At 40.8% G+C, this 27,914-nt stretch overlaps 1 protein-coding gene across 1 annotated transcript in view; it reads right to left on the minus strand.

Annotated features, from left to right (window-relative positions):
* SP1 (Sp1 transcription factor) overlaps positions 1-27,627 on the minus strand; it is a 42,031-nt gene extending 14,404 nt beyond the window's left edge. Inside the window, exons 1-3 of the mRNA XM_060112289.1 lie at positions 27,524-27,627; positions 26,293-26,450; positions 24,472-25,987 (exon numbers count right to left, since the gene is read on the minus strand). Of these exons, the coding sequence (XP_059968272.1) occupies positions 24,472-25,987; positions 26,293-26,450; positions 27,524-27,530 (1,681 nt within the window). The 5' untranslated portion in view covers positions 27,531-27,627. The remainder of the gene's footprint in view (positions 1-24,471; positions 25,988-26,292; positions 26,451-27,523) is intronic.
* Between the last annotated feature and the right edge of the window lie 287 nt (positions 27,628-27,914).

Consider the following 27,914-nt stretch of genomic DNA (forward strand, 5'->3'; position numbering starts at 1 on the left):
TAAAAAATTAATTGCTTTACTTTGTGTTTTTTGAGTCATATTTGTTGTCATTATTTTTTTTTTTTTTTTTTTTTTTTTTTTGCGGTACGCGGGCCTCTCACTGCTGTGGCCTCTCCCGCTGCGGAGCACAGGCTCCGGACGTGCAGGCTCAGCGGCCATGGCTCACGGGGCCCAGCCGCTCCGCGACATGTGGGATCTTCCCGGACCGGGGCACGAACCCGTGTCCCCTGCATCGGCAGGCGCACTCTCAACCACTGCGCCACCAGGGAAGCCCCTGTTGTCATTATTTTATGTTCCTTTTATTTTCATCTTTATTTCTGAAATGATTTTTTTCTCTTATTTCTAATTTTTTTGTGTGGTCCATCAGTTCTCTTTTCAAATTCTCCTTTTCTCCAATCACCTCAGTTCTGAGATTTTTCTAATTAGAATGTAAACTTTCTCTCATAACTTCCATCATTTCCTAAATTAGCTCATTTTCAATTTTCATCTGTATGGTGAGCATGTCTTTCCAGGAGCCTTCCACTGCCTTAGGGAGTTTTTCTGCTTTTTTCTGTTGCTGCTATTGCTACCTTTTGCTAACAGTAATTTTACATGGATTCAAATTCATTTTTAAACTTAAGTGAGTTTTCCTGAAATTTTATGAGGAAGGGGTACGAGCCAGGATGGGTTTTCTAAGCTTCATGGCTTTAGAGATTTTCTCTTATTTTTGAAAACTGATGACAAACAAAACACAAAAAACATACAACTCTTCCTTCTTTCTACCCTCTGCTCTTTCTCTTTTATCTTGTCCTTTTCTTTGTTCCTGTCTTGCTCAAAGTGGATTCTACCCCTAGAAGTTTCTCTCAGTGCAGTTTTACATTAGAACTTCAGTTTGTTAATTTCAAAAGTTGCCACAGTTTATCTCCATTCCCTCCTACTGACCTGACCCTCTAAGGGCAGAACCCCTTCCCAGTTTCAGTTACTGTTCTAGATGTTTCTCCAGTGAATACCTGTTGGTGATTTAGAGGTTCTCCTGTTCTCAGGGCCATCAGAAGCCTTGTTGCCTTCCCTCTGCTTCCTTCCCTTCACAAATGCCAATAATCAAAGATCTACAGTTCATCGTAGATATAAGGTTTGATTGTAAAGTTTTTGGTTTTGCTGTCCTAGTTTCTCTAGCTATTGTAATTTTTTTTGGAACAATTTTAGATTGATAGAAACATTACAAAGATACTTCAGAAAGTTCTTGTATATTCTTCTTCCTTTAATGTTAACATCTTACATAACCAAGGTACATTAGTCAAACCCAATAAATTAATATTGGTACAATACTAGTAACTAAACTGTAGACTTTATTTGGATTTCACCAGTTTTTCACTAACGTCCTTACTCTCGACTAGGATCCCATCACAATACCACATTGCATTTAATTGTCACGTGTCCTTAGGCTCCTCCCATCTGTGACAGTGTCTCAGTCTTTCATGGCCTTGACAGTTTTGAAGAATACTGGTTGGTATTTTGTAGAATGTCCCTCAATTTGGGTTTGTCTGATGTTTTCTCATTAGACTGCAGTTATGAGTCTTGGAGAAGAATACCACATAAGTGAAATGCCCTTCTTATCATATCATATTAAGAGGTACATGATATCAGCATACTCTGTTTTTAGGAGGAAGATCCAGGAAGATTTAAAAAACTGGCCGCCATTATGTTCCCACAATTTTCAGTAAATAATCTTTTTAAAGTTTTAAAATAAAAAAAGAGGGCTTCCCTGGTGGTGCAGTGGTTGAGAGTCCATCTGCCGATGCAGGGGACACAGGTTCGTGCCCCGGTCCGGGAAGATCCCACATGCCGCGGAGTGGCTGGGCCCGTGAGCCATGGCCGCTGAGCCTGCGCGTCCGGAGCCTGTGCTCCGCAACGGGAGAGACCACAACAGTGAGAGGCCCGCGTACCGCAAAAAAAAAAAAAAGAGGGCTTCCCTGGTGGCCCAGTGGTTAAGAATCCACCTGCCAATGCAGGGAACACGGGTTCGAGCCCTGGTCCGGGAAGATCCCACATGCCTCAGAGCAACTAAGCCCGTGCACCACAACTACTGAGCCTGCGCTCTAGAGCCCACGTGCCACAACTACTGAAGCCTGCATGCCTAGAGCCTGTGCTCTGCAACAAGAGAAGCCACTGCAATGAGAAGCCCATGCACTGCAACAAAGAGTAGTCCCCACTCCACAACTAGAGAAAGCCCACGCGCAGCAACAAAGACCCAACGCAGCCAAAAATAAAAAATAAAATAAATAAATTTAAAAAATAAAAGAAACAAAGAGTCATTCATCTAAAATAATTATTTAGGTGGACTCCTCATGCCCTATGTGTGGTCAGTGGTATGTATATGTAAGTGCACTAAGCTATGGCACTCAATAGCAGATACTAATTCTTTTTTTTTTGGCTGCTCTGCGTAGCACGTGGGATCTTAGTTCCCCGACCAGGGATCAAACCCACGCTCCCTGCATTGGAAGTGCGGAGTGTTAACCGCTGGACCACCAGGGAAGTCCCAGCAGATACTAATTCTTGTTCCCAGTTTTCAATCTCTCTTTCTTTCTGCCTAAAAGCCACCTGATTTTTGTTCAGGGTAACAGTGTGCCAGGTTAAAAATATTCTTCTTCCCAGATTCCCTTGCAGATCAGGAGTAGCCAAGTAACAAGGTCTTGGTCAATCAGGTATAAAACAAAATTGCTGGATAAGACTTTCAGGAAAGCTCTTTAATTGGGAACAACTAGGCTTGCTTCCTCCTTTATTCTGTCTGGAAAGGTCACAATAACCAACAGTGGAGTAGTTGCAAGCATGGCAATTGCCCCACGCTAAGGCAAAAGTAAACGTGGCAGGGGTTCCTACTGTTACCTGGAGATGCCACACCAACTTTGGACTCACTACCTCCAGATTTCATATTATATGAGAACAATAAACTCCTATCTGGTCAAGCCACTGAAATAGGTTTTCTAGTACATACAGCTAAATGCATTCCCTAACTACAAAAAGAAAAAAAAAGGGAATTATGTTTTCTTAATGTGAGTCATGACTACATTAGGCATACAAATTTTTCTTGACTGCAGTCTGTATCTCAGTATGTTCTACCAGTATTTTGTGTCACTATTTTGTGTGACTCAAATTGATGAGTCTTTAATTTTCTTTGTCCAACTCCCAGAACTATGCCGTAAGTGGGTAAGCATGTAACAAAAAATTCTGATGATAATTTTGTATTAAACTAGACCACATAAGAATAGAGAATGGGCAACAGAAATTTATTTCCTTCTGCTCCAGAATGCAAGCCCTTGCTAATTCATCAGTAACTTGTGCTCTATAAAAATCCATATATATACCTTGCTTCTAAACTTATTTATTACACATTGAATCTTTCCTGTTTTAAAATTACCACAACATATTTTATACACACACACACACACACGCATGTATAAGTTATAGGCTTTACTACATATAAACTTACTTAAGAGCTTATCCCTATAATGCCTTACACCAACCACCATGTGGACTCCCTAAAGGCAATCTGTAGAAATGTTTATCAATTATTTACTGTCTATTGCTCCAGGTACTATACAAAGCTCTGAAGATTCAAAGAAATAGTTCTCACTGTTGAAAAGCTTGTAGTTCACTAAAGAGAGAAACAGGGCTTCCCTGGTGGAGCAGTGGTTGAGAGTCCGCCTGCCGATGCAGGGGATACGGGTTCGTGCCCCGATCCGGGAAGATCCCACATGCCGCGGAGAGGCTGGGCCCGTGAGCCATGGCCACTGAGCCTGCGCGTCCGGAGCCTGTGCTCCGCAACGGGAGAGGCCACAACAGTGAGAGGCCCGCATACCGCAAAAAAAAAAAAAAATTAAAAAAAAATAAAAAATAAATTAAAAAATAGAATAAAAAAAAAAAAAAAGAGAGAAACAGATAATTTCAAAATACTGATATAAATGTTACAGTAAAAGCCATTCAAAAGATGTTCCAGAATTGAAAAGGGTAATTTCTCCAGTCTGGAATTTCAGAGAAGGCTTGCTTCCTAAAGGAACTGAGATTAGGGCCAAACTTCAAAGAATGCATAGGAGTTAGCCAAGTGAAAAATGTTGGCAAGGGAAGGGCATCCCAGGCAGAGGGAAGACTATGGGCAGCATAAAGGAATGTAGTGGAGTGTGGGATGATGGTGGAGTAGAGGGAGAAGGTGTAGGTGGAGAGATGAACTTCAAAACAGATGATATTATTAGATGCAAGACAGATAGTTAAATGACTGATTTTTTTAAAAGGTGATGGTAGATAGAGTATGGAGAGATAAGCACTTTCATACAACTGCTAGTAGCATGACTGCACAAAAGCATATGTCGGGGAAACAGCACGGTGTATGTAGGGCATGTTGGCAATACAGACCAAGTCTTTAAGATGTGACTAATATTTAACCCAGCAAGTATATATACCTCTAGGAATAAGGACACGTGCCAGATATTGTATCAAGCTCTGGAGACAGATATAATTCTAGCCATTATAGAGCTTCCCAGCTTCACTATCTCACTGGGAAGATGCAAAATTAAATCAACAAGTATAATATCTGTCCTATAATTTGTATATTAAAGTACTAATAAAACACTCTAATAAGAGAAGTATTAGAGTTGGGAGGGGGACTATTAGAAGGAAAAAAGTGGAATATTCTGGGTTATTTCATTAGATAATGGTGAGAAATAATAAAGGTCTAAAGTAGGGCAGTGGTTCCAGTAAAGAGAAAGGCATGGATAAAAAAGTATTTAGGGGCTTCCCTGGTGGCGCAGTGGTTGAGAGTCTGCCTGCCGATGCAGGGGACACAGGTTCGTGCCCCGGTCCGGGAAGATCCCACATGCCGCGGAGCAGCTGGGCCCGTGAGCCATGGCCGCTGAGCCTGCACGTCCGGAGCCTGTGCTCCGCAATGGGAGAGGCCACAACAGTGAGAGGCCCGCGTATTGCAAAAAAAAAAAAAAAAAAAGTAGTTAGGATTTAAAAGAAAGCAGGATTTAAGTGGCTGAATACAGGGAACTTCAAAGTTTCTGGGATATAACTGAAAACAGCAAGACTGCCAGGGATATGAACAAAAGACAGGCAACAAGCATTTTTAAAGATTTTTTGAAGATACACACTAAGGGACTCATTAAAACTAAATAACCCAGGGAATTCCCTGGCAGTCCAGTGGTTACGACTCCGTGCTTCCACTGCAGGGAACTGGGGTTTGATCCCTGGTCAGGGAACTAAGATCCCACAAGCTGTGTGGTGCAGCCAAAAAAACAAAAACAAAAACAAAAACTGAATAACCCAGTAAATTCACTCCTAGGTATATAATCAAGAGATATAAAAACATGTCCACACAAAAACTTGTACACAAATGCTCAAAGCAGCATTAGTCATAATAGCCAAAAAGCAGAGACAACCCAAATGTGTATCAACTGATGAATGGATAAACAAAATTTGGTATACCCACACAATGAAATATTATTTGGCAATAAAAAAGAATGAAGTACTGATACATGCTACAACGTGAATGAACCCTGAAAACATTACACTAAGTGAAAGAAGCCAATCCCAAAAGACCATATATTGTATGATTTCATTTATAAGAAACATTCAGAACTGGCAAGTACATAGAGATGGCAAGTAGATTAGTGACTGTCTTGGACTGGGGATGAGGAACGAGAATGGGGCATGATAGCTAATGGGTCAAGTGGTGTTTCTTTTTGGGGTGATGAAAATGTTCTTAAATTCGAATTGTGGTGGTAGTTGAACAATTCTGTGAATATACTAAAATCCACTGAACTGTACGTTTTAAATGGGTGAATTATAGAGTATATGAATTATGGCTCAATAAAGCTGTTTTAAAAAGCAAACTATAGTTCAAAAAGTTCTTTTTTAAAAAAGGAAGGAAGGAAAAAAGGTTCAAAGGGGAAAAGTGAAAAGAAAAAACCTACACTGTCAGGGATGAGGGGGGGGTACCACAAGAATAGGGAGACAGAAAATATTTATTTTTTATTTATTTTAATACAATAAACCTTTATTTCACCTCTGTTGTGTGCCACACACTAAATTTAGGTTCTACGGTCAAGGACCCAAACTCTAGTGAGATAAAACACAAGACAGAAAAAGGTATCTCTAGCTGCCTTTTTTGCTCTGGATGTCAGGAAGCCGAGAGACAAACCATATGTTCAAAGTAGCTTTAGATATTGAAGTTACAATATCACACCCTTGTCACACTTCAAAAATAATTCTGGGCAGATAAAGTTCAATGTTTACAAAAATGTCTGGAAAGAAAGACTGGAAAAAAATTTTAAAACACTAATATTGGTTTCTTTAAATGATGGGTTGACTTCTTTGTATTTTTCATAATAAACAGAATGAAAAATAAAGGGAGGGAGGGGAGTTAAATACACACACATATATATTTAAATATGAAAAGAAAACAATTATCAAACTTTTAGGGACTTCCCTGGTGGCACAGTGGTTAAGAATCCGCCAGCCAATGCAGGAGAATTGGGTTCGAGCCCTAGTCCGGGAAGATTCCACATGCCGTGGAGCAACTAAGCCCATGCGCCACAACTACGGAGCCCACACTCTAGAGCCCATGCTCCACAACAAAGAGTAGCCCCCACTCGCTGCAACTAGAGAAAAGCCCACGCGCAGCAATGAAGACCCAATGCAGCCAAAAATAAATTATTAAAAAAAAAAACTTTTATAAGGCATAGACCATAGAGATCTATGTTATGATTTTTTGAATTCATTAAAGAAATCACAAAAGAAAAGATCAATTCATTTGACATACAAAAATGAAAAGCTTCTGTATTAGAAAAAGCCAGTAAGAACTTGAGGAAGTTATTTTCAGCAAATGAATTTCTTTATTTAAAAAAAGAGCTCAGGCAAGTTCCTAAAAATATTATCATGCCAGTAGACAAATCAACTGGTATAATCTGTAAACAAGCAGAAGGAGGGCTTCCCTGGTGGCAGAGTGATTAAGAATCCATCTGCCAATGCAAGGCACATGGGTTCGAGCCCTGGTCCAGGAAGATCCCACATGTCCCGGAGCAAATAAGCCCGCGGTATGTGAGATCTACTGAGCCTGTGCTCTAGAGCCCATGAGCCACAACTACTGAAGCCTGTGAGCCACAACTATTGAAGCCCGTGCGCCTAGAGCCACTGCTCTGCAATAAGACAAGCCACCGCAATGAGAGGCTCACGCACCACAGCGAAGAGTAGCCCCCGCTCACCACAACTAGAGAAAGCCAGCGCACAGCAACGAGACCCAATGCAGCAAAAATAAATAAATAAAATTAATTAATTAATTTTAAAAAAAGAACCCGCCTGCCAATGCAGGGGACATGGGTTCAAGCCCTGGTCCAGGAAGATCCCACATGCCGTGGAGCAACTAAGCCTGTGTGCCACAACTACTGAGCCTGCGCTCTAGAGCCTGCAAGCCACAACTACTGAACCCGTGTGCCACAACTACTGAAGCCCGCGCACCTAGAGCCCGTGCTCCACAACAAGATAAGCCACCGCAATGAGAAGCCTGCGCACTGCAACAAACAGTTGCGCCCGCTCGCTGCAACTAGAGAAAGCCTGCACACAGCAACAAAGATCCAATGCAACCAAAAATAAAAAATAATAAATAAACAAGCAGAAGGAAAAATATTCAACCTCACTAATAAGCAAAAACATAACTTATTTGGGGAAAGGTCAGAGTCCATAAAAATGCTCATCACTGAAAAAAAATCCAACTATGGAAAAAAAGTCATTTGAACAGACACTCATCAAATTATTTACAACAGCAATAGAAGAAATGAATTAAAATGTAAATAAACTGTTCAAGTAACCTGATGGACTACTAGGCAGTCAGTAAAATTTATGATTAATTAAAGTATAACAATTTAGACAATATGCTTATGCTATATTACCGAACAAACCAAGTAACACATTATATGCATACTAAGAAAAAAAGCTATGCTAAAGAAACACTGGGTTGGCCACAAAGTTCGTTTGGGTTTTTCCATAGGATGTTACAGAAAAACCAGAACGAACTTTGTGGCCAACCCAATACATACATTAAAATTTATATAAAGTAGAGCAAACACCAAATAGGTGACTGTAATGGGAAGTGCTATTAGTTTTGTTTTTCCCCTTTCTCCTTCTCATATTTTCTATAGTGTAATTATACAACTTTTATCATTAAAAACACCTACACAGTGAAAACAAAAATCAACCTATGCATCTCCCCACTTTTTGGTATATTAACAGTGTTTTACAGTGTTTTTTTTTTTTTTTTTCCAATATATTTGGCTGCGCCGGGTCTTTAGTTGCGGCATTCAGGATCTTCATTGCCACATTCGGGATCTTTTAGTTGCGGCATGTGAACTCTTAGTTTCAGCATGTGGGACCTAGTTCCCTGACCAGGAACTGAACCCAGGGCCCCTGCTTTGGGAGCATGGAGTCTTAGCCACTGGACCACCAGGGAAGTCCCTATTTTTTTTTTTCAAGTGGACCTGAAACTATCAATGTAGAACTGCTTTTTTTTTTAAATTGGAGTTTAGTTGCTTTACAATATTGTGTTAGTTTTTACTGTACTGCAAAGTGAATCAGCTATACGTATACATATATCCCCTCTTTTTTGGATTTCCTTCCCATTTAGGTCACTGCAGAGCACTAAGTAGAGCGCCTTGTGCTATACAGTAGGTTCTCATTAGTCATCTATTTTATACATAGTATCAATAGTGTACATATGTCAATCTCCATTACAGCGTTTTTAAAAAATTGGTTCTTCACATTGCAGAAACTGCAGTTTTCCGTAAGTACAGGGCAATTAGCACTATGATTGCAAAGGCTCTCACCAGTAGGTGTCGCTGTAACTAAGTGATAGGTGTTTTAAAAGCCCACCCTCCCAGGGAAGAGTGTTTAGGAGGAAGAAAAAAAGAGGGGAAAGGTGTGCAGTGTATGCACAAAGAATAAAATGCACAGTAATCTAACATTTTGTTTCTAACCACTGGATTTACCACTGAAAAAGGATAATCATATTGAAGTCTTCAAATTATACATAATTCCCATTAAAAATAGCTTGGGGTTGATTAGTAATGCAGAAATAACTGTTCTGAATACACAGTGTACTTCTGAAAGGAGAAAGAAACTGTGGATAAAATTTCACGTTTTCAGAAAATTTCCTAGATAAAATATAGCAAGGAGATGCTGTTTGATGATAAAGCATGAAAGAATGCTGAAGCAAAGTAGAGATGTACATAGTAAAGATAAGTACCTCAAACTCAAGTATACTAGAGGCTTTCGCTAACAAGACCAAATTAATTTCTCTAGTACGGCCTGAAGAAAAATGAATAATAGTAGCCATCTATCATGTTCTCTGAATAACAGAACTAAAGAATATTTATAGTACTATTAACAGTAATGGAAATCAAAAAGGGGTTGAAAATATCCCAAATGCTACCATCACAACAAATTAACTATTATTATCCTTTTCATCTTCCCCTCAATTATTATTTATTTGCACAAATAAACTTTACATATTTATAATCATAATACAGTAACATTAAGCATAAAAATCTGAATTAATATTAAGAAGTAACTCTTCAGGGGACTTCCCTGGAGGTCCAGGGGTTAAGACTCTGCGCTTCCAATGCAGGGGGTGCAGGTTCGATCCCTGGTTGGGGAACTAAAATTCCACATGCCACTCAGCGGGGCCAAAAAGAAAAAAAAAAAAAGTAACTCTTCAGATCCATACCATCCTGAGATCCCTGAAGTGACAATGTAAATAGGCACTTACATATTGGGTACCTTTTAATGATAGGGCTCTCTAAATTTATGCCCACAGTGCAATCATATAATCTGATACAGTACAGCTGACATTTTTTTTTTCAGGAAGGCACCCTTTATTTATTTATTGAAATTTACTTACTTAACGTATATTTATTTTTGGCTGCGTTGGGTCTTCGTTGCTGCACGCAGGCTTTCTCTAGTTGCGGCGAGCAGGGGCTACTCCTCGTTGCGGTGCATCAGCTTCTCATTGTGGTGGCTTCTCTTCTTGCAGAGTACAGGCTCTAGGCGCACGGGCTTCAGTAGTTGTGGCACACAGGCTCAGTAGTTGTGGCTCACGGGCTCTAGAGTGCAGGCTCAGTAGTTGTGGTGCACGGGCTTAGTTGCTCCGCGGCATGTGAGATCTTCCCAAACCAGGGCTCGAACCTGCGTCCCCCGCACTGGCAGGCAGACTCCCAACCACTGCGCCACCAGGGAAGCCCCCAGCTGACACTTTAAACCTCCCAAGCATAAACTCCAAGGTAACTTTTTAATATGAGAACTAGACTTCCCCTTGTCTTAATTTGTCCAGTTTACTAGATAAATACTAAGCAGATACTCTATTTATATCTAGTGTTACAGAAACACATCACAGCTTTAAACTATCAATGACAGTATGACAAAAGAATAAAAGATGGAAATGCTACTCCATGAAAATATACAGATGTCCATCTATGCATTTGTGAATCCCTTTTCCTAAACTGGTTTCCTTCGACTTGTGCTTAGTACGGCAATGAATAATTCAGATGTATGCATTTTATTTAACGTATTCTGAGTTTTCTGTTCTGTTCTTTTAATACTAATTATGTAATAAATGAATCAGCTAACATACTCTTGAGGACTTATTCTAAGAAAATGATTTAAAATGAGAAAACTGGACTTCCCTGGTGGGGCAGTGGTTAAGAATCCGCCTGCCAATGCAGGGGACACGGCTTTGAGCCCTGGTCCTGGAAGATCCCACATGCGGCAGAGCAGGTGAGCCCGCGTGCCACAACTACTGAAGCCCGTGTGCCTAGAGCCCGTGCTCCGCAACAAGAGAAGTGCAATGAGAAGCCCGTGCACCACAATGAAGAGTAGCCCCCGCTAGCTGCAACTAGAGAAAAGCCCACGCACAGCAATGAAGATGCAACGCAGCCATAAATAAATAAATAAATAAATAAATAAATAAATAAAATGAGAAAACGATATGTTCTATTATATTCTATATTTAAAATACAGGAAATCTTGAAACTGCCTGAGTATTTGACAAAAGAGAAACTGTGGCAAACAACTTGATATAATATTACACAGTAATTTAAAATCACCCCTCTGAAAGTGAAATATAAAACAAGGATCCCTACTATTGTGACTCTTATTTAAAAAGACAAGAATGAAATGAGGTACAAATATTAAAAAGGAGTAGGTAAAATTATTTGTAGATGACATGACAGTATACCTGGAAAATAACTAAAAATCACTAAAGAAAGTCACTAAAAATTATTGAAAGCAATAAGATTGTAATACAGCCATTTTAAAATTAACACACAATAAGTCAATAGGTTTCCTATATACAAATAAGAGCCAGTTAGAAATAAAATGGAAGAAAAGATCCTATTTGCAATAGCAACGAAAACTATACAATACGAAGCTTAAACTTAGCAAGAAATGTGTAGGATCAATAAGAAAATAATGAAAGTATAGTATGAGTCAATCAAAATAAAAATTCCAAAAGAATTTATTAGGGGAACCTGACAAAATATGTCCAATTCATCTGAAAGAATAAGAGACTAATTAGGAAAAAAAAATTTAAGTAGTAGTAAGGGAAAATATTAAAACTTTCATAAAGGAAGAGTTATTAAAACAAAGTGTCAGAAAAATAATAAAATTAAAACAGGTAACTCACAAGAGAAAACAAATGTAAATAATAAATGAAAATATATTGAACTCCCTAATAATCAGACAACACTAATTAAAGCAAGAATCTTTTTTTCCCACATCATACTGGCAAAAATTGATATCAATGGGAGTATAAATTGTTAGTTTTCTGAAATTCAGTTTAGCTGTAAATATCAAAACATTAAATGTATAAAACCTTTGACCCACTAATGCTTAAAAAATTTTTTTTGAGGTCAAATTAACATCACATACAATTACCTGTTTAAAAGTGTACAATTCAGGGACTTCCCTGGTGGCGCAGTGGTTAAGAATCCGCCTGCCAATGCAGGGGACACGGGTTCGAGCTCCTGGTCCGGGAAGATTCCACATACTGCAGAGCAACTAAGCCTACGTGCCACAACTACTGAGCCTGCACTCTAAAGCCCACATGCCACAACTACTGAAGCCCACATGCCTAGAGCTTGTGCTCAACAAGAGAAGCCACCGCAATGAGAAGCCCCAGCATGCCGCAACTAGAGAAAGCCTGTGTGCAGCAACGGAGACCCAATGCAGCCATAAATAAATAAATAAATAGATTTATTTAAAAAAAAATAATAATAAAAGTGTACAATTCAGTGGCATTTAGTGCATTCACAATGTTGTGCAACTACCACCTCCCTCTATTTTCAAAACTTTCATCACCCTCTGAAAAGCCCCTCTGTCCATTAAGGAATCACTCTCCATTCTCCCCTCACCCCATCTTCTGGCAACCACTGTCTCTACGGGTTTTCCTATTCTAGATATTTCATACAAATAGAATCATACAATATGTGACCTTTTTTTGTCTGGCTTCTTTCACTTAGCAGAATGTTTTCCAGGTTCACTCACATTGTAGCATGTATCACTACTTCATTTCTTTTTATGGCTGAATAATATTTCATCAAATGGATATACTACTTTTGTTTATCCATTGGACATTTAGGTTGTTTCCACCTTTTGGCTATTATGAATAGTGCTGCTATAAACATCTGTGTACAAGTTTCTGTGTGGATGTGCGTTTTCATTTCTCCTAGAAATATACCTAGAAGTAGAATTGCTCACTTACAAAATTTTAATCTAAAAAGTATAAGCAACAATATTCATCAGAGCATTACTTATAACAGTGAAATTTTAGAAAAAAAAGTATATCAGTAGGGTTAAGCATAGCCTAGTACAAACATACTATGGAATTCCCATACAATCATTTAAAATGATGATGTAGATGTATATTTATTATTATTTATGGAAAATGTTTATGATATTCTATTCAGTAAATATGAGATTATGGAGAATTGTGAATAGTATGATTCTACGTCATAAAACAATATGCAGACTTCTTTGTAAATTGTACACAAAGATAGAAAAAGATGTCTGGAAGGATGATCACCAAAATTTCAACAGTGATTTTCTTTGGATAGTTAAAGTTCAATAAATTTTTACTTTACTTTCAGTATTATTTGCATTGTTTAATGTTTTTACCAATATCATTTAAACAGGTTACTTAAAAATATATTTAGGGAGTTACCTGGTGGCCTAGTGGTTAGGATTCTGGGCTTTCACTGCCTTGGCCTGGGTTCAATTCCTCGGGAACTGAGACCTCATAAGCCATGCAGCATGGTCAAAAAAATTAAAATTTTTTTTCCTATCCTCAAAGGTAAGTTTTCTAATTTTAGCTCTATAGATCTTTATAAAGTGAATGCTTTGAATTTTCCCATTTCCCACACTGAAACTGCAATTTACATAGCAGTGTGCGTAACCAGTGTTCTCCCTTTAGATCATTTATTCTGCACCCATATGTTTATGGTACCAAATATACTCTGTATAAAGAAAAACAGAGGTGGTTCCTGCCCTTCAGGCATTTAAGACCTAAAACACTGACATACCTAAAATTGTACAAAAAGCAGCTAACAAATGTCTTAGATATTTGTTTGTATGTATTTGTACATCTATGAATTTACATCACCAGAAAGAACTGAGCAGCTATAATCATCTTGTTCTTAGATGAACAAAAGTCAAGAAATTCCAAAATCACTAAATTAAGTCGGTTCAGGCCTAACCAGTTTCTCAATTTTTTACTTTCCTTTTGCGATAGAAGATTAAAACAAGTGAGTTTACACACACAACCATTACTTGATAAAACACACAGTTCAGCAGCAATTTAAAAAAATTTTAGGAGGGCAGACAAATCTTGTGAGCTTTAATAATATGTATAATGTACCATTTTGTGACCTGGGATATGGGTAAAAGAATATCCATTGTATTATCCTTTACACCTGCCTAGATGTCTTAAATTATTTCACAATCATTTTTGAAGTGTTGAGTTTTTTCTCAGGGGGTGGGGGTGAGACAGGTGAGACAGGAATTAGCTGAGATTACAAAAGGAAGTAAAACAGTGATTGAGTAAAACCAAGTTGTAGAAAGGTAAAAGGAAAAAATAAAATTGTTTTAATGTACAGAAAACCAAACAACTCTTAAGAAAACAGGGACAGAAAAAATGATTCATTGAAACAGAAATTGAGAAACCTAATTATCATTATATGAAGTGTCAACAAAGTGTTCATCAAAGAGAATGTTTTTCTAGCAAACAGTCTACACCAAGTTCATCACCAGGCCAACGAGAGATGAAGAAACAGAAAATCCACGGGTAATCCTAAAAACCCCTACTGTCAACTACTGTTTTTACTAGAATGGTTTATGAAAGAACAAAGCATACTGGTTGGAATTTACTTCCTTTGGCAGTTGTGGTAGTTCAATGACTACACCAATGGACAAGAAACATAATGGGTGAGAAAGAACGTGAAGGTCTAGACACAACAACTTGAAAGAGCTGCCTTCAACTAAGTAATTAAGATCCTACTTTTAAATGGATGGAAGACAGAACTTAATTTATTGAGAGGTGGGCACTAATATGTGTTGAGCACCTATTATGTGCTCTCACATGTTCTCTACCTCATTTAATCCTAATAATCCCACAGGGGTAAATATTAATACTAACTAACTCTCTTTTACAGATAAAGAAACCTCAGCTCATAGCGGATGAAGAACTTCCCCTAAGTCACATAGCCAGTAGGAAGCAAAGTTATGATTTGGATCCTAGTGTATCACTCCCCTGTCCATACTGAATATCTCATTCAGGACAAACTTTCTCTTTCTTTCACAAAGGATTTTCAATTACTGCTAGTTTCAGAGCTGGAGTTATTTCATCCAGCTAAACTGTTCAATCTTATACTATACAGGATGTGAGACTTGTTCATCTGCAAAAACAGTTTTTAAAACAAAAACAAACCGCAGTATTTTGGCTTTAAGATCCCACTTACAATCAGTCCTCTATAACTTCCCATCCAGAGGAGTACTAACCAAGTAGAAAAACTTTTCCCAACAACTGTTCCCAATCTCCCAACAATTTTGTGGATTTTTATATTGTACTTTCAAAGAGTCATTTCATTTTCCCTCCTAACAGCAGCATAGCAAACAGGAAAAAAAAAAAAAAGTACTCTTTAGCGAGTGCCTGTGTTTGTTCATAGTACCAACATCTCACGGGAGGTTGGGAATAGAAATGCGGGTGGTGTGGAGGTGGTATAAGAAAACAGGAGACATGACACAATATGACTCATTGATAAACAGAACCATTCATGTGCAGCAGTAGCTTTCATTTTCAGCCTCCATTTCAGGTTTCAGAAGGCAGCTGCATGGGCCTGATGGTCGTTTTGAACCAGAACTAGAAAAGCCTCAGAACTTGACTTCTGAACAGAAGTTCATGTTTTCCAAACATAACCTTTATATTTTTGTTTCCTCTAGGTGCAATATTGTAGAGCATGCTGAGCACAATGCCAGGTATCTCCAAACCATCCGCTCTACTGTGGTCCTGGGATACCTTGCTTTTATGAGGGGGTCTTCAGATGATGCAACATTAGTAGTCCTTCAGTAACATTCTCATTAAGAGAATCATTCTGGACAATACTATCTATAATACTGAGGCTTTATGGAGCTAAACAAAATGAAAAGTTTGTTGTAAGTTTGATGCTTAGTTTTTTGGAAAGGGACCAATTTCTTGGGTGGTACCACTTTTAAACAGCATCAAACTCCTTTGCAAGCAAAGCTATGATTAAAACCAAACAGTCCATGGAGTAAAAATTTTCAATACTAAGAAAGAAGTACGGAAAATGAAAGTGCCTATTTCACATAACCCTTATTACATGTGCCTATTTCTTAAAGTTTAAATGCCTATTTCTTAAATTTTTATGGTAAAACCCATCTAGATAATATAATATGATAATATTTTATAATGTCTCCATTCTGGTTATTGCAATAAAATTTTAAGACTTAAGTCAATTATTCATCAGAATGTTTTCAGAAATAAATCAAAGAACCATCAGTAATTTAAGTCTGGATGCATCTGAATTTCACATTTCAGTTAAAAATAGTACAATGTGGGGCTTCCCTGGTGGCGTAGTGGCTGAGAATCTGCCTGCCAATGCAGGGGACATGGGTTCGGGCCCTGGTCTGGGAAGATTCCACATGCCGCGGAGCAACTGGGCCCGTGAGCCACAACTACTGAGCCTGCGCGTCTGGAGCTTGTGCTCTGCGACAAGAGAGGCCGCGACAGTGAGAGGCCCGCGCACCACGATGAAGAGTGGCCCCTGCTCGCTGCAACTAGAGAAAGCCCTCGCACAGAAACGAAGACCCAACACAGCCATAAATAAAAATTAAAAAAAAAAAAAGTACAATGTGGGGACTTCCCTGGTGGCGCAGTGGTTGAGAATCCACCTGCCAATGCAGGGGACACAGGTTCAAGCCCTGGTTCAGGAAGATCCCTCATGCTGCGGAGCAACTAAGCCAATGTGCTACAACTACCGAGCCTGCGCTCTAGAGCCTGCGTGCCACAACTACTGAAGCTCACATGCCTAAAGCCCGTGCTCCGCAACAAGAGAAGCCACCGCAATGAGAAGCCTGCACATCGCAACGAAGAGTAGCCCCCACTCGGGCAACTAGAGAAAGCTCGCGTGTAGCAGCGAAGACCCAACACAGCCAAAATTAATAAATAAATAAAATAAATATAAAAAAGAAATGCATAATAAAAGACCCTTCACAATCCAGCCCCAATTTCCCTTTAAAAAAAACAAACAAACATTGTACCTGCTGTATTAAAAAAATAATAACACCAGGACTTCCCTGGTGGCACAGTGGTTAAGAATCCACCTGCCCATGCAGGGGACACGGGTTCGATCCCTGGTCTGGGAAGATCCCACATGCCACGGAACAACTAAACCCGTGCACCACAACTATTGAGCCTGTGCTCTAGGGCCCGCGAGCCACAACTACTAAGCCCGCGCACCTAGAGCCTGTGCTCCGCAACGAGAGAAGCCACTGCAATGAGAAGCTTGCGCACTGCAATGAAGAGTAGCCCGCTCTAGCCACAACTAGAGAAAGCCCGCGCACAGCAACAAAGACCCAATGCAGCCAAAAATAAATAAATAAAATAAATTTATTAAAATAAAATAAAATTAAAATAATAAAATTGAATTTAAAAAAAACATTGTATATCATGACAATTTTTTTTCCTTTTTTTTTTTGCCATGCCGCACAGCTTGTGGAATATTAGTTCCCTGACCAGGAATCAAACCCGCGCCCCCTGCAGTGGAAGCTTGGAGTCCTAACCACTGGACCGCCAGGGAATTCCCTATCATGACAATTTTTCATGTGCAATCCTAAACGGTAATAATTCCTGTCTCAAATCTCAATCCTTGAGCTCCATTTCAAGCATCTTACATTACAAATATCCGTATTTAAATAATGTAAAAGCAGCTGGATATCAGCTATAGTGTATTAATGATCTTGCTCCATTAGATTAGGAAATCTGGAAATAATCTTATAGGAAATCTGGAAATAATCTTATCTGGAAATAATCTTATAATCAGACAAAAAAGCTTAAAATGTAGTTCTAACTGAAAACATAGTATGGAAATGTAGTTTTTAAAAATCTTTGTTTATAGAAGCTAAAAGCAAAGCTACAAAATATATTTCCTCAAAAAATTAAAAACAGAATTACTTGGGAGTTCCCTGACGTTCCACTGGTTAGGACTTGGCGCTTTCACTGCCAGGGCCCAGGTTCAATCACTGGTCGCAGAACCGAGATCCCCGCAAGCCGCATGGCACGGCCAGAAATAAATAAATAAATGAAAAAATTAAAAATTTAAAAAAATAGAATTACCATATGATCCAGCAATCCTACTTCTGGGTATATATCCAAAAGAACTGAAAGCGGTATCTCAGAGATATTTGCACACCCAAGTTCACAGCCACACTATTCACAATTGCCAAGAGGTCGAAGAAAGCCAAATGGCCATCACAGATGAACGGATAAAGGAAATGTAGTATATACATACAATGGAATATTATTCAGCATTAAAAAGGAAGGAAATCCTGTCACATGCTACAATATGCATGAGCTTGCAAGACATGAAGCTAGATGAAATAAGCTTGTCGCAAAAAGACAAATACCCTATGATGCCACTTACATGAGATATCTAAAGCAGTCAAATTCATAGAAATACAAAGTAGAACCTACTTTGTATGGCTGCAAGGGGCTGGGAAGAGGGGGAAATAGGATTTTAATAGGTATAGATAGTGTTTCAGTTTTGTAAGATGAAAAAGTTTTGGAGATCTGTTGCATAACAATGTGAATATACTTAATATCACTGAACTGTACACTTAAAAATGGTTAAGATGGTACATTTTATGTTATGTGGTTTTTACCACAATTAAAAATAATTATTTAAAAATATCTATATTACTTTTCATATTTTTTCGTGTTAATCAATTTTTCCTAAAACTACATAAATGCTAGGGATTTAACAGCAACCAAGCAAAAATATCGTTAAGTACATCACAGTATATATACAAATCTCTTTCCTCTTTCCATGCATCATCTCTTACAAACTTGAGCCAAAATTATAAGTAAAAGTAAAAACAATTAAGTATTAAAGGACATGACAGCATTTTTATTTATTTATTTTTTAAATAAATTTATTTATTTTATTTTTGGCTGCGTTGGGTCTTTGTTGCTGTGCATGGGCTTTTCTCTAGTTGCAGTGAGCGGGGGCTACTCTTCATTGTGGTGCACAGGCTTCTCGTTGCAGTGGCTTCTCTTGTTGCGGAGCAAGGGCTCTAGGCATGCAGGCTCAGTAGTTGTGTCTCTCGGGCTCTAGTGCACAGGCTCAGTAGTTGTGGCGCATGGGCTTAGTTGCTCCGCAGCATGTGGGATCTTCCCGGACCAGGGCTCGAACCTGTGACCCCTGCACTGGCAGGCGGATTCTTAACCACTGCGCCACCAGGGAAGTCCATGACAGCATTTTTAATTAAAAATAAAGGGCCTCCCTGGTGGCGCAGTGGTTGAGAGTCCGCCTGCCGATGCAGGGGATACGGGTTCGTGCCCCAATCTGGGAGGATCCCATATGCCGCGGAGCGGCTGGGCCCGTGAGCCATGGCCGCTGGGCCTGCGCATCCGGAGCCTGTGCTCCGCAACGGGAGAGGCCACAACAGTGAGAGGCCCGCATACCGCAAAAAGAATAAATAAATAAATAAATAAATAACCTGACAATATATAACACAGTACAACAAGACTATAATATAAATCCAAAATACTGTGGGACCCTATTATTTAATATATTTTGCTGCAACTCTCAGGATTAGTTGTGTGAAAACTGGTCCCCCCCAACCCCGAAATGCACTAAGTGTAGGTAACTATAATGCAACAGCAACTGGAGCTCCAAGAAGGCCCGGGAACATATCTGTTTCAATGAATTCCAAGAGCCTAACACATCTGACACATAATAAATGCTCAATAAATTTTGCTAAAATTTGGACTTCCCTGGTGGCGCAGTAGTTAAGAATCCTCCTGCCATTGCAGGGGACACGGGTTCGAGCCCGGGTCCGGGAAGACCCCACATGCCGCGGAGCAGCTAAGCCTGTGTGCCACAGCTACTGAGCCTGTGCTCTACAGCCCACGAGCCACAACTACTGAAGCCCATGCGCCTAAAGCCCATGCTCTGCAACAAGAGAAGCCACTGCAATGAGAAGCACATGCACCACAACGAAGAGTAGCCCCCCCCACCGTAACTAGAGAAAGCCCGCACGCAGCAACAAAGACCCAACGCAGCCAAAAATAAACAAATAAATTTATTTTAAAAAAAGAGAGAGTAGTAGTGTAGTGGAAAGGATACTGATCTGAAGTCAGAAGACCTCTATCACTCTGTAGGGAACTAGATCCCGCATACATGCTGCAACTAAAGATCCTGCACACCACCACAGAGATCCGTGCCGCAACTAAGACCGGGAGCAGCCAAATAAATAAACGAATATTTTTAAAATAAATAAATAATTAATTAAAATTAAAAAACACTGGAAGGCAAAGTATAAATTCAAATTACAGCCCAGATTTGCAACCAACTCTGAAGAAAAAAACTTTCTTCAGAAACTTTTTCAGGGTCTTTTAAGGGGCCCAATTCTTAAAACCTAGAATGTTATTAAGAATGTAGTCATAGTGTGGCATATACCTTTTAAATAATGCTTCAGAACACCAGGGCCTGTATAATAAGGCTAAATGTTACAGAAAGGGATAGGACTATTGTGATATCCCTTCTGTATGAAATATGAAAAATATGGCTGTTTTTCAATTAAACAGCAAATTGAAAAATTTCAACTAATTATTATCTATTAATGTTTACAGACACCCAATCAATAACTTACAAAGCGTTATGTAATAAAGCTTTTCTACAGATGTTCATCTTACATTTAAAACATTTTCAAGGAGGGAAAACAAAACAATCAGAAGCAAGGAATGAGCAGAACTAAATTTTTAGTGCCAACATTTATATGCTACTTTACAAAGTAGAACAATTAAAGGGAAAGGGAGATATGAGAACAGATACTAAATTTTTCTGAAACACTAGGCACCCTTGTGCTCCTTATTTAATTAAGAACTAAAATGGCCACATTACACAATGCAACAGGATTTAACAATGACGTCATTGACAGAAAGCCACTGGAATGAATAAATAGGAGCAACTGAATCAATCAAGGCACCTAGGTTTTAAAGGAGACCTTTTCTACTTAAACTGAACTCATTTAAAAAGCACTTAAAAAATCACACTAAGAATCAAATATAACATTAGATACAACAAATGATGCAGAAACATTTTATATTTGATAAAAGTATATTATTTTAAAATAGAAAATTCTCTTGTATGACCTTTTGCACTAGAATGTTAATTTTGAACACATTTAAATCCTCTAAACCTACTTATCACTAATGTTCAAATGAACTAGTCTAAAATACAACTCTCTTAACAAATTAGGTCTCAGCAATCTGACCCCAAGTTTAGCGACACTTGGCAAACCAACTCTGGTATCACATTCAACTTAACTTCTAAGAGGAGACATTTTCCTGACCCCGATAAAACTGAGCAGATGTGAAATTTTTATTTTTAGTGCCTGAAATTTGCTTCTTGAGTGAATTATAGCCATCAGGGAAATGTGCTCTATTCTCTTGCCAAAGCCCACCCCTGCACTATTAGGCAGAACTCCCACAAAGTCATCCAAACTAAGTCTTTCAAAACCAGGCCCCTCCTCAACCTGGAGGAAGAGTTTTCTGGATTTAGCAGTGGCTGAGAAAAAATCTGAAGCTTTAGGCTTAAAAAAAAAACACAAAAAAACCCCTAAGATCTATGAGTGTATGACTACAAAATGAAAGGGAAAAGGGTGCTGATAAAGGGGAAGGGGTGTTGATTTTTTTAAAAAAAAGCTGCTAACTTAAAAAACAACAAAAACTAAGAGCCCATAGATCATTTCACTGTCTGGAAACTAAACTCAGTTTACTGGGTGGTCTCTTCTTCACTACCACCCACCAGGGGCACAGCTGTGAAAAACAGGAATACAGAGACGGTGGGCTTATTTGGTTCTGGTTCTAAGTTTGTGCCTTTGCCTGTATATTCAAGCAAACGAACATAGTGAAAGTCGAAATGAGAGCTTAGAAGATTTTTAAACGTTACTTTTAAAAAATAATAAATGTGGGAATTCCCTGGCAGTCCAGTGGTTGGGACTCCTTGCCTTCACTGCTGGGGGGCGGGAGGTGGGGGTGGGGGGTGGGAGGGGGGAGGGGTTCCTTAGGTCCCTGGTTGGGTAAGTAGGGATCCCACAAGCCGTGCAGTGTGGCCAAAAAAAAAAAAAAAAGAAAAGTAAACATACTAAGCTGCAGTCTTCCACAACCATGTAATAATAATGCCTCACTTTGCAGAGTGCTATCTACCTACCTCTGTATCTTGTAGCTTACAGCATGATTTCATATCCAAAGCTCTTTCCACTACATCATACTGCCAAGAGGTTGAGTTTTTCTAATAAAATAACTATATACCAGAAAAACCATATATCAGGAATAACTATATATGAGACACTTTGTAGCAGCCACACAACAGCTAAGGAGCACTAAGCTTCCAGGAAATGACCTTATTATCTTTCATTAAGGCTGAAGTCAGATCAATTGAAGGGGAAAAAAATGTTGCACAAGTATGACTAACCAGAAAGGAAGAAACATGTATCTTCAGAAACCACTATTAATAAAGCAATCTCAACTCTCACAAAATGGCCTTTCAGAGCCTCATTCTCTCCTTAGTGAATGTCAAACTGCTGCTACCTTACAAAAAGGCATGCATTTTCTAGAGCTCAGAGACCATCAATAACAGCCAGGTCAGTAGCCCTATCTTATGACATAGTAAATGGCAGACTTCCCCAGAGCATGATTTAGCAATGAAAGTGTCTCAGAACTGTTCCTTAGAGCTGAAGTTATAAACCGTTTAAAAATTGCAAGGATCCAAATTATTACTAACTAGAACAATCTCAGTTTTGCTTTCCTTTGAAGAGCAAAACTGCTGGATACAACAACCTAAGAGCAAAGAGAAAACAAACACACAAATGTAGATTACCCAGAAAGTGTCTAATTTTTCAGGCTGTTGGGTTCAGTTTTTATTAAACTTTTCCCATTTCTACTCCCATAATTTTTAGCCTATAAAACACGTGCCAGCTCTAGAGCCTTAAATTTCAAAGAAACAAAAATATCTTTTCCGAAACATTTTAAACAGCCTAAAGGATTTCTTATGTTCCAAGTTAAAACTAACAGGTAATGAATGCCCCAGACTAGAACTAACAGCAAGCAGTCTCATCACTTAAGTGCTTCCCAGTATCTCAAAGTACTCATCTAGAAAATAAGGCAGTTGTATGAGATGATTTTCTCAGGTCCCTTCCAGCTCTAACTTTCTATTCCAAGATCTCCAATTCACTAAGAAAATTACTGTCTGTTAAGGCTCAAAATGTACTAATTTTAAACATACTACAAGACTGTAAGAAAGTAGGGAACTTGAGCAGACCTCCCCAGCACAGATTTTCCTAAACTGCAAGAGGCAGGAAATATGGTTGCCTATTTGTTGTCCTCTCTTACGTAAGAACCAGTCTAAACGGAATGAGAACTCTATAATAAAAGCAAACAGTTAATAAACCCACACATATTCCAACAGAAGTAGAAGTTCGGTGGTATTAAACTATTTCCCATCATAACTTGTATATATCATGCCAGAATATAAAAATGTGTATGTATCCTAATGTGCTTTATTAAAGATTAGCTCCATCACCATGGAATTTAAAATGATAAATTCTAAATAAACTTTCACTTTTTTAAATAAATGTTTTAAATTTCAAATTAACCAATACTAGTGAACATAGTTCAGAATAAATGACTGAATAGTAGCATCAACTGATTCAACATACATTCCAATATATACCTCTTCCCTGACGACTCTTTCCCCTTCAAAGTTCTCCTTATTCCCAACTCCTCTCAGCTCCACCTCCCCAACTCCATTCTGGGCCCCACTCCCTTTCTCGCCCCTCCCTTCTCAACCACACACTACTTTCAAAGCAGACTAGGAAGTGGCTCTCTAATCTAGGAAGTATCAGAATCACCTAGGAAGCCTAAGAAACAAAAAATAAATTAATTTAAAAAAAAAGAATCACCTATGAAGCTTATTAAAGATACACATAAGTACTTTCAAGGTAAGTAGGAGTAGAAAAAATTAAACATTGCTTGCTCAGAGGGTACGCTCTTCTGGTTAACTAAAGATTAACCAGGGAACTTATTCTGTTGAAAGGTCCTTTGGAATCCATCACTTTTCCCTTGCTTACAGTTCATGAGAAGTATCTGATGATTTAATAACTGTCCTACAAATAGGTTAAGTTTATAATCAATTCCTATCCCGCAGGGGTGAGCCCTTAGGCCAAATAAAGCCCTCAGGCCAAATAAAGCTCTCAAGGTAAGAATGGTTTTATATTTTTAAAGTGTTGCAAAAACCAAACAAAAATTACATGTAACTGAAACCACACGTGGCCCACAAGGCCTAAAATATTTACTGTCTGGTCCTTTACAGAAAAAGTTTGCCGACCCTTGTTCCGCAGCACCAAAGGCACTGAAAGTACAGAGACCCCAGGGACATTGCTCGGAAGGGCTCCTTTCTCATCAGATTAACTGAGGAAAAAAAAAAAGGTTCCATTAAGTCAGTTCCAAATGACTTAGAATCACTGCTATTTCTCTAATTGACTTGCCCTCAAGAAAGTGTTACCCTCAAAAGGTTCTACTCCCTTCTTTAGACTCAATAGTTTCAGCTGGGATGCTAGGTAGCTCTGGAGATAAATACAAAAGATTTCAAGCCTTACCTGAGGCATTTGCTATAGCCAAGGGCAGGCTTGGAAGCTGGTGCACCTGGATTCCTGAAGCACCCAATGCACTGAGGTTAATGGTCTGGAGGCCAGGCATGGAGGAGAGTTGAGCAGCATTCACAGTGACTGTGCCGGCAGGGATGGAAGCAGCTGAGGCAATAGGTGTAAGGGTGGTACTGCTGCTGCTGGTCTGCCCCAAGGAAACACCCTGCATTGGGGCCAAGGTGATTGTCTGGGCCTGTGGGTTCTGAACTTGGAGGTTCTGCAGCTGAAGAGTCTGCCAACTGACCTGTCCATTGGGCCCCACTGTTGGTGTCCGGATGATGATAGGGCCAGAGTTTGGAACAGCCTGAAGCTGAAGGTTCTGGAGGGTTTCCTGGGAGATAGCTTGAGTTGTAAAGGTCTGCCCTGACAGTGGGGCTGCTTGGAGGGCCTGGAGGGCCTGTCCCCCTTGAACTAGTTGAGGCTGGATGAGAATTTGTTGTTGTTGCTGCGTCTGCTGGTTTTGCTCTCCCTCTTTTTGCTGACTTGCTTGCAGTGAGCCTCCAGATGTCTGGTTCTGCTGGATGTTCAGAGCATCAGATCCCTGCAGCCCACTGACCCTCTGCGGTGTCTGGCTTTGAGAGTTGGTCCCTGCTGATCCGCTGGTGGTAAAGTTCATAATTCCCATGTTGCTGGTGGTAGTAGTTGTTGAGTAGCTATTGGCATTGGTGAAAAAGGAGCTGGAACTGGCTTGTGATGATACCAAACTGGCAGAACTGATGGCAGTCCCTGAGGTGACAGGCTGTGAGCCACTCTCCTGGGACCCAGAGCTGCTGATCGTGACTGCCTGAGAGCTAGGAGTCAAAGTAGCTGCAGAAACGCTGTTGACAGGTAGCAAGGTAATATTCCCATTCAGAGCCACTGGTACATTGGTCACATACTGAGTCTGTCCTGAGAGTACATTATTAGCCAGGCCTTGGAGGGGGACAGCCTGCTGGAGTAGATTTGGCATAGCAGCAATGATGTTGCCTCCACTTCCTCGATTTGTGATGATCTGTTGGTTTGCACCTGGTATGATCTGTATCTGACCTGAACCATCCTGCTGCACTTGGGCCCCAGTGGCAGCAAACTGCAGCTGTTGCCCATCAACGGTCTGGAACTGTGGGATTACTTGATACTGAATATTAGGCATCACCCCAGGCAGTCCTGTCAGGACTTGCTGGTTCTGTAGGTTGGAGGTGGCAGCCACAACGTACTGCCCACCAGAGACCGTGCGATTCTTGGAAGACTCACTGCCATTGTTGCCACTGGTACTGCTGCCACTCTGTTCCTTCGAGGTAGGGGTAGCCCCAGAGGAGGAAGAGATGATCTGCCAGCCATTGGCACCCTGGGAAAGTTGTGTGGCTGTGAGGTCAAGCTCACCTGTGCCCCCTGACTGGCTTGGGCCCTGTGAGTTGTTGCTGTTTTCATTGGGTGACTCAATTCTGCTGCAAGTTGCTGCCAGCAGGGCCAAAGGGGATGGCTGGGATTCCTGGCCAGGAATAAAGGAGAGGAAAGGAGTTACTTTAGTGACACCCATCTGCCAGCCCAGGGGGTAGTACACAAAATATAAACAGCAAAACAGTGCAAAGAAAAAAAAAAAAAAAGCTGACCTATCTATACTGCTGAAATTCTCATTTTGGGGGATCTCCAAGCTACTTATCTCTCTGTGCTTACTTCCCTATCTATAAAAGTTCAGCCCTTTCTCAAAAATTTTCCTATGAAAAGTAAGACAATCATCTACGAACATTTACATCCTCTCAACACCTTCCCCACTCTGTCCAGATCATCACTTACCTGCCCTCCTCCTCCTCCACTGCTGCTGCTACTGCCTGTGCTGCTGCTTCGAGCCTGAGAAAAGGCACCACCACCATTACCACTGCCCCCATTACTGCCACCAACTCCTTTTTCAATCTTCACCACAGCTGTCATTTCATCCATGGAGTGATCTTGGTCTAAAAAGAATTTGAAAATAACTTAAAGTTGGAGAAAGGAAAAGGGTAAAGTGAGGAAGGGTAAAGGAGGCTGTGATGAAACAGAAATGACTAACAGGAAGGTGAAAGGCGCCAGTATTAAGAAAAAAAAAAAAAGGATTGGGGGAGAAGGAACAGTTGTAGGACCAGTAGGATGTGAACTAGGCTAGGTGGTGCCAAAACTGGGCCTCAACTCCCCCTTGCACAAAATTAAACTCAGAAAACACTGAAAAGGTGTTTTTGATATAGGAAATGTGAAGGTCGGTGGGCATGTTGAAAAAGTTTAAAAGTATCCTGGGGAAAAAAAGGATAGGTAAGGCACAAAACAACATGTGGGTGGATGGAAAGCTTGCTAAAAGCAGGGTCAAAGGAGACAGGGAAAAAGAAAAATTCAAGTATAAAAAGTAACAAGAGGAAAGGAAGAGAAAGGGGAAAAGAACAGATAAAAAGTTTGAGTGGGGAAACATCTGTGAATACTAGTAAGGGGCTAAAGAGGTCCAGGGGTTAGAAATCAGGCATTTTGGGGCGGCTACAGGGCGGGCCCTAGAGTGAAAGGGCGGTTTCGGGGTGAGGGGCGTGGAAAGGGCGGGACGGTAGGGGGGAGGGGTAATTTGCGGGGGGGAGGGGTAATCTACGACCGGGGGGTGGGGGAGGGCCTTGGGGCCGGCGGCGACCAGAGGGCGGACCAGGGAGGCGGTTGGCCCGGGCGGGGCCTGCACTGCTCGGGCCGCCCCCGCGGCTCCAGCCCCCGGCAGGAGGAGCCTCAGGCGGGCGGCCGAGTAATGGGGGGTAAGGCCCGTCCCCCGTGGCCGGGGCGGGCAGGGGGCGGGCGAGGCCACGCTGCCCCCTCCCCCGGGGCGGGTGGCCCATCCCCCTCCTCCGCGGAGGCCCCGCCACTGCCCCTTCTCCCTCCCTTCCCTCCGCCCCGGGCGGGACCAAGGCCGCCGCCGCCGCCTCCCGCCCGTCCCCCCTACGGCGGGGACCGCCCGGTCGGCCCTCGCGCGCGCCCCCTCACTCCCCTCCCACCCCTAAGCTTGGAGTGGACTCATCCTTACCGCTCATGGTGGCAGCCGAGGGACGAGCTCAAGGGGGTCCTGTCCGGGGGGGTTGGGGGGGGCCAGGAAAAACGCGGACGCTGACGAGGCAAGCGAACCCGGACCGGACAGGGAGGGGGGGGGGTAAGGAGGAGGGAGCAGCGCGCCACAAGCCCGGCCTAGGCCCCGCCCCTTTACTGCTGCCCCGCCCAATGAGGGAGGGAGAAAGGAGGGACTTGCAGAAGAAAGACGGGTAGATTGCCCAATGGTAAGACTCGCTTGCACTCTTAAGGCGTGCAAGACGAAGTTGCGCGCGAGGTGTCCGCCCAAAAAGAGCGCCCCCTCAGTTTTAAAGGCCAATGAAAGACGCAGGAAGTGAAGGTGGGCGGGAACTAGAGGTGATAGGCTTGAG

Source organism: Mesoplodon densirostris, chromosome 11 (assembly GCF_025265405.1).
Source record: "Mesoplodon densirostris isolate mMesDen1 chromosome 11, mMesDen1 primary haplotype, whole genome shotgun sequence".
In the NCBI taxonomy this organism is placed as follows: Eukaryota; Metazoa; Chordata; class Mammalia; order Artiodactyla; family Ziphiidae; genus Mesoplodon; species Mesoplodon densirostris.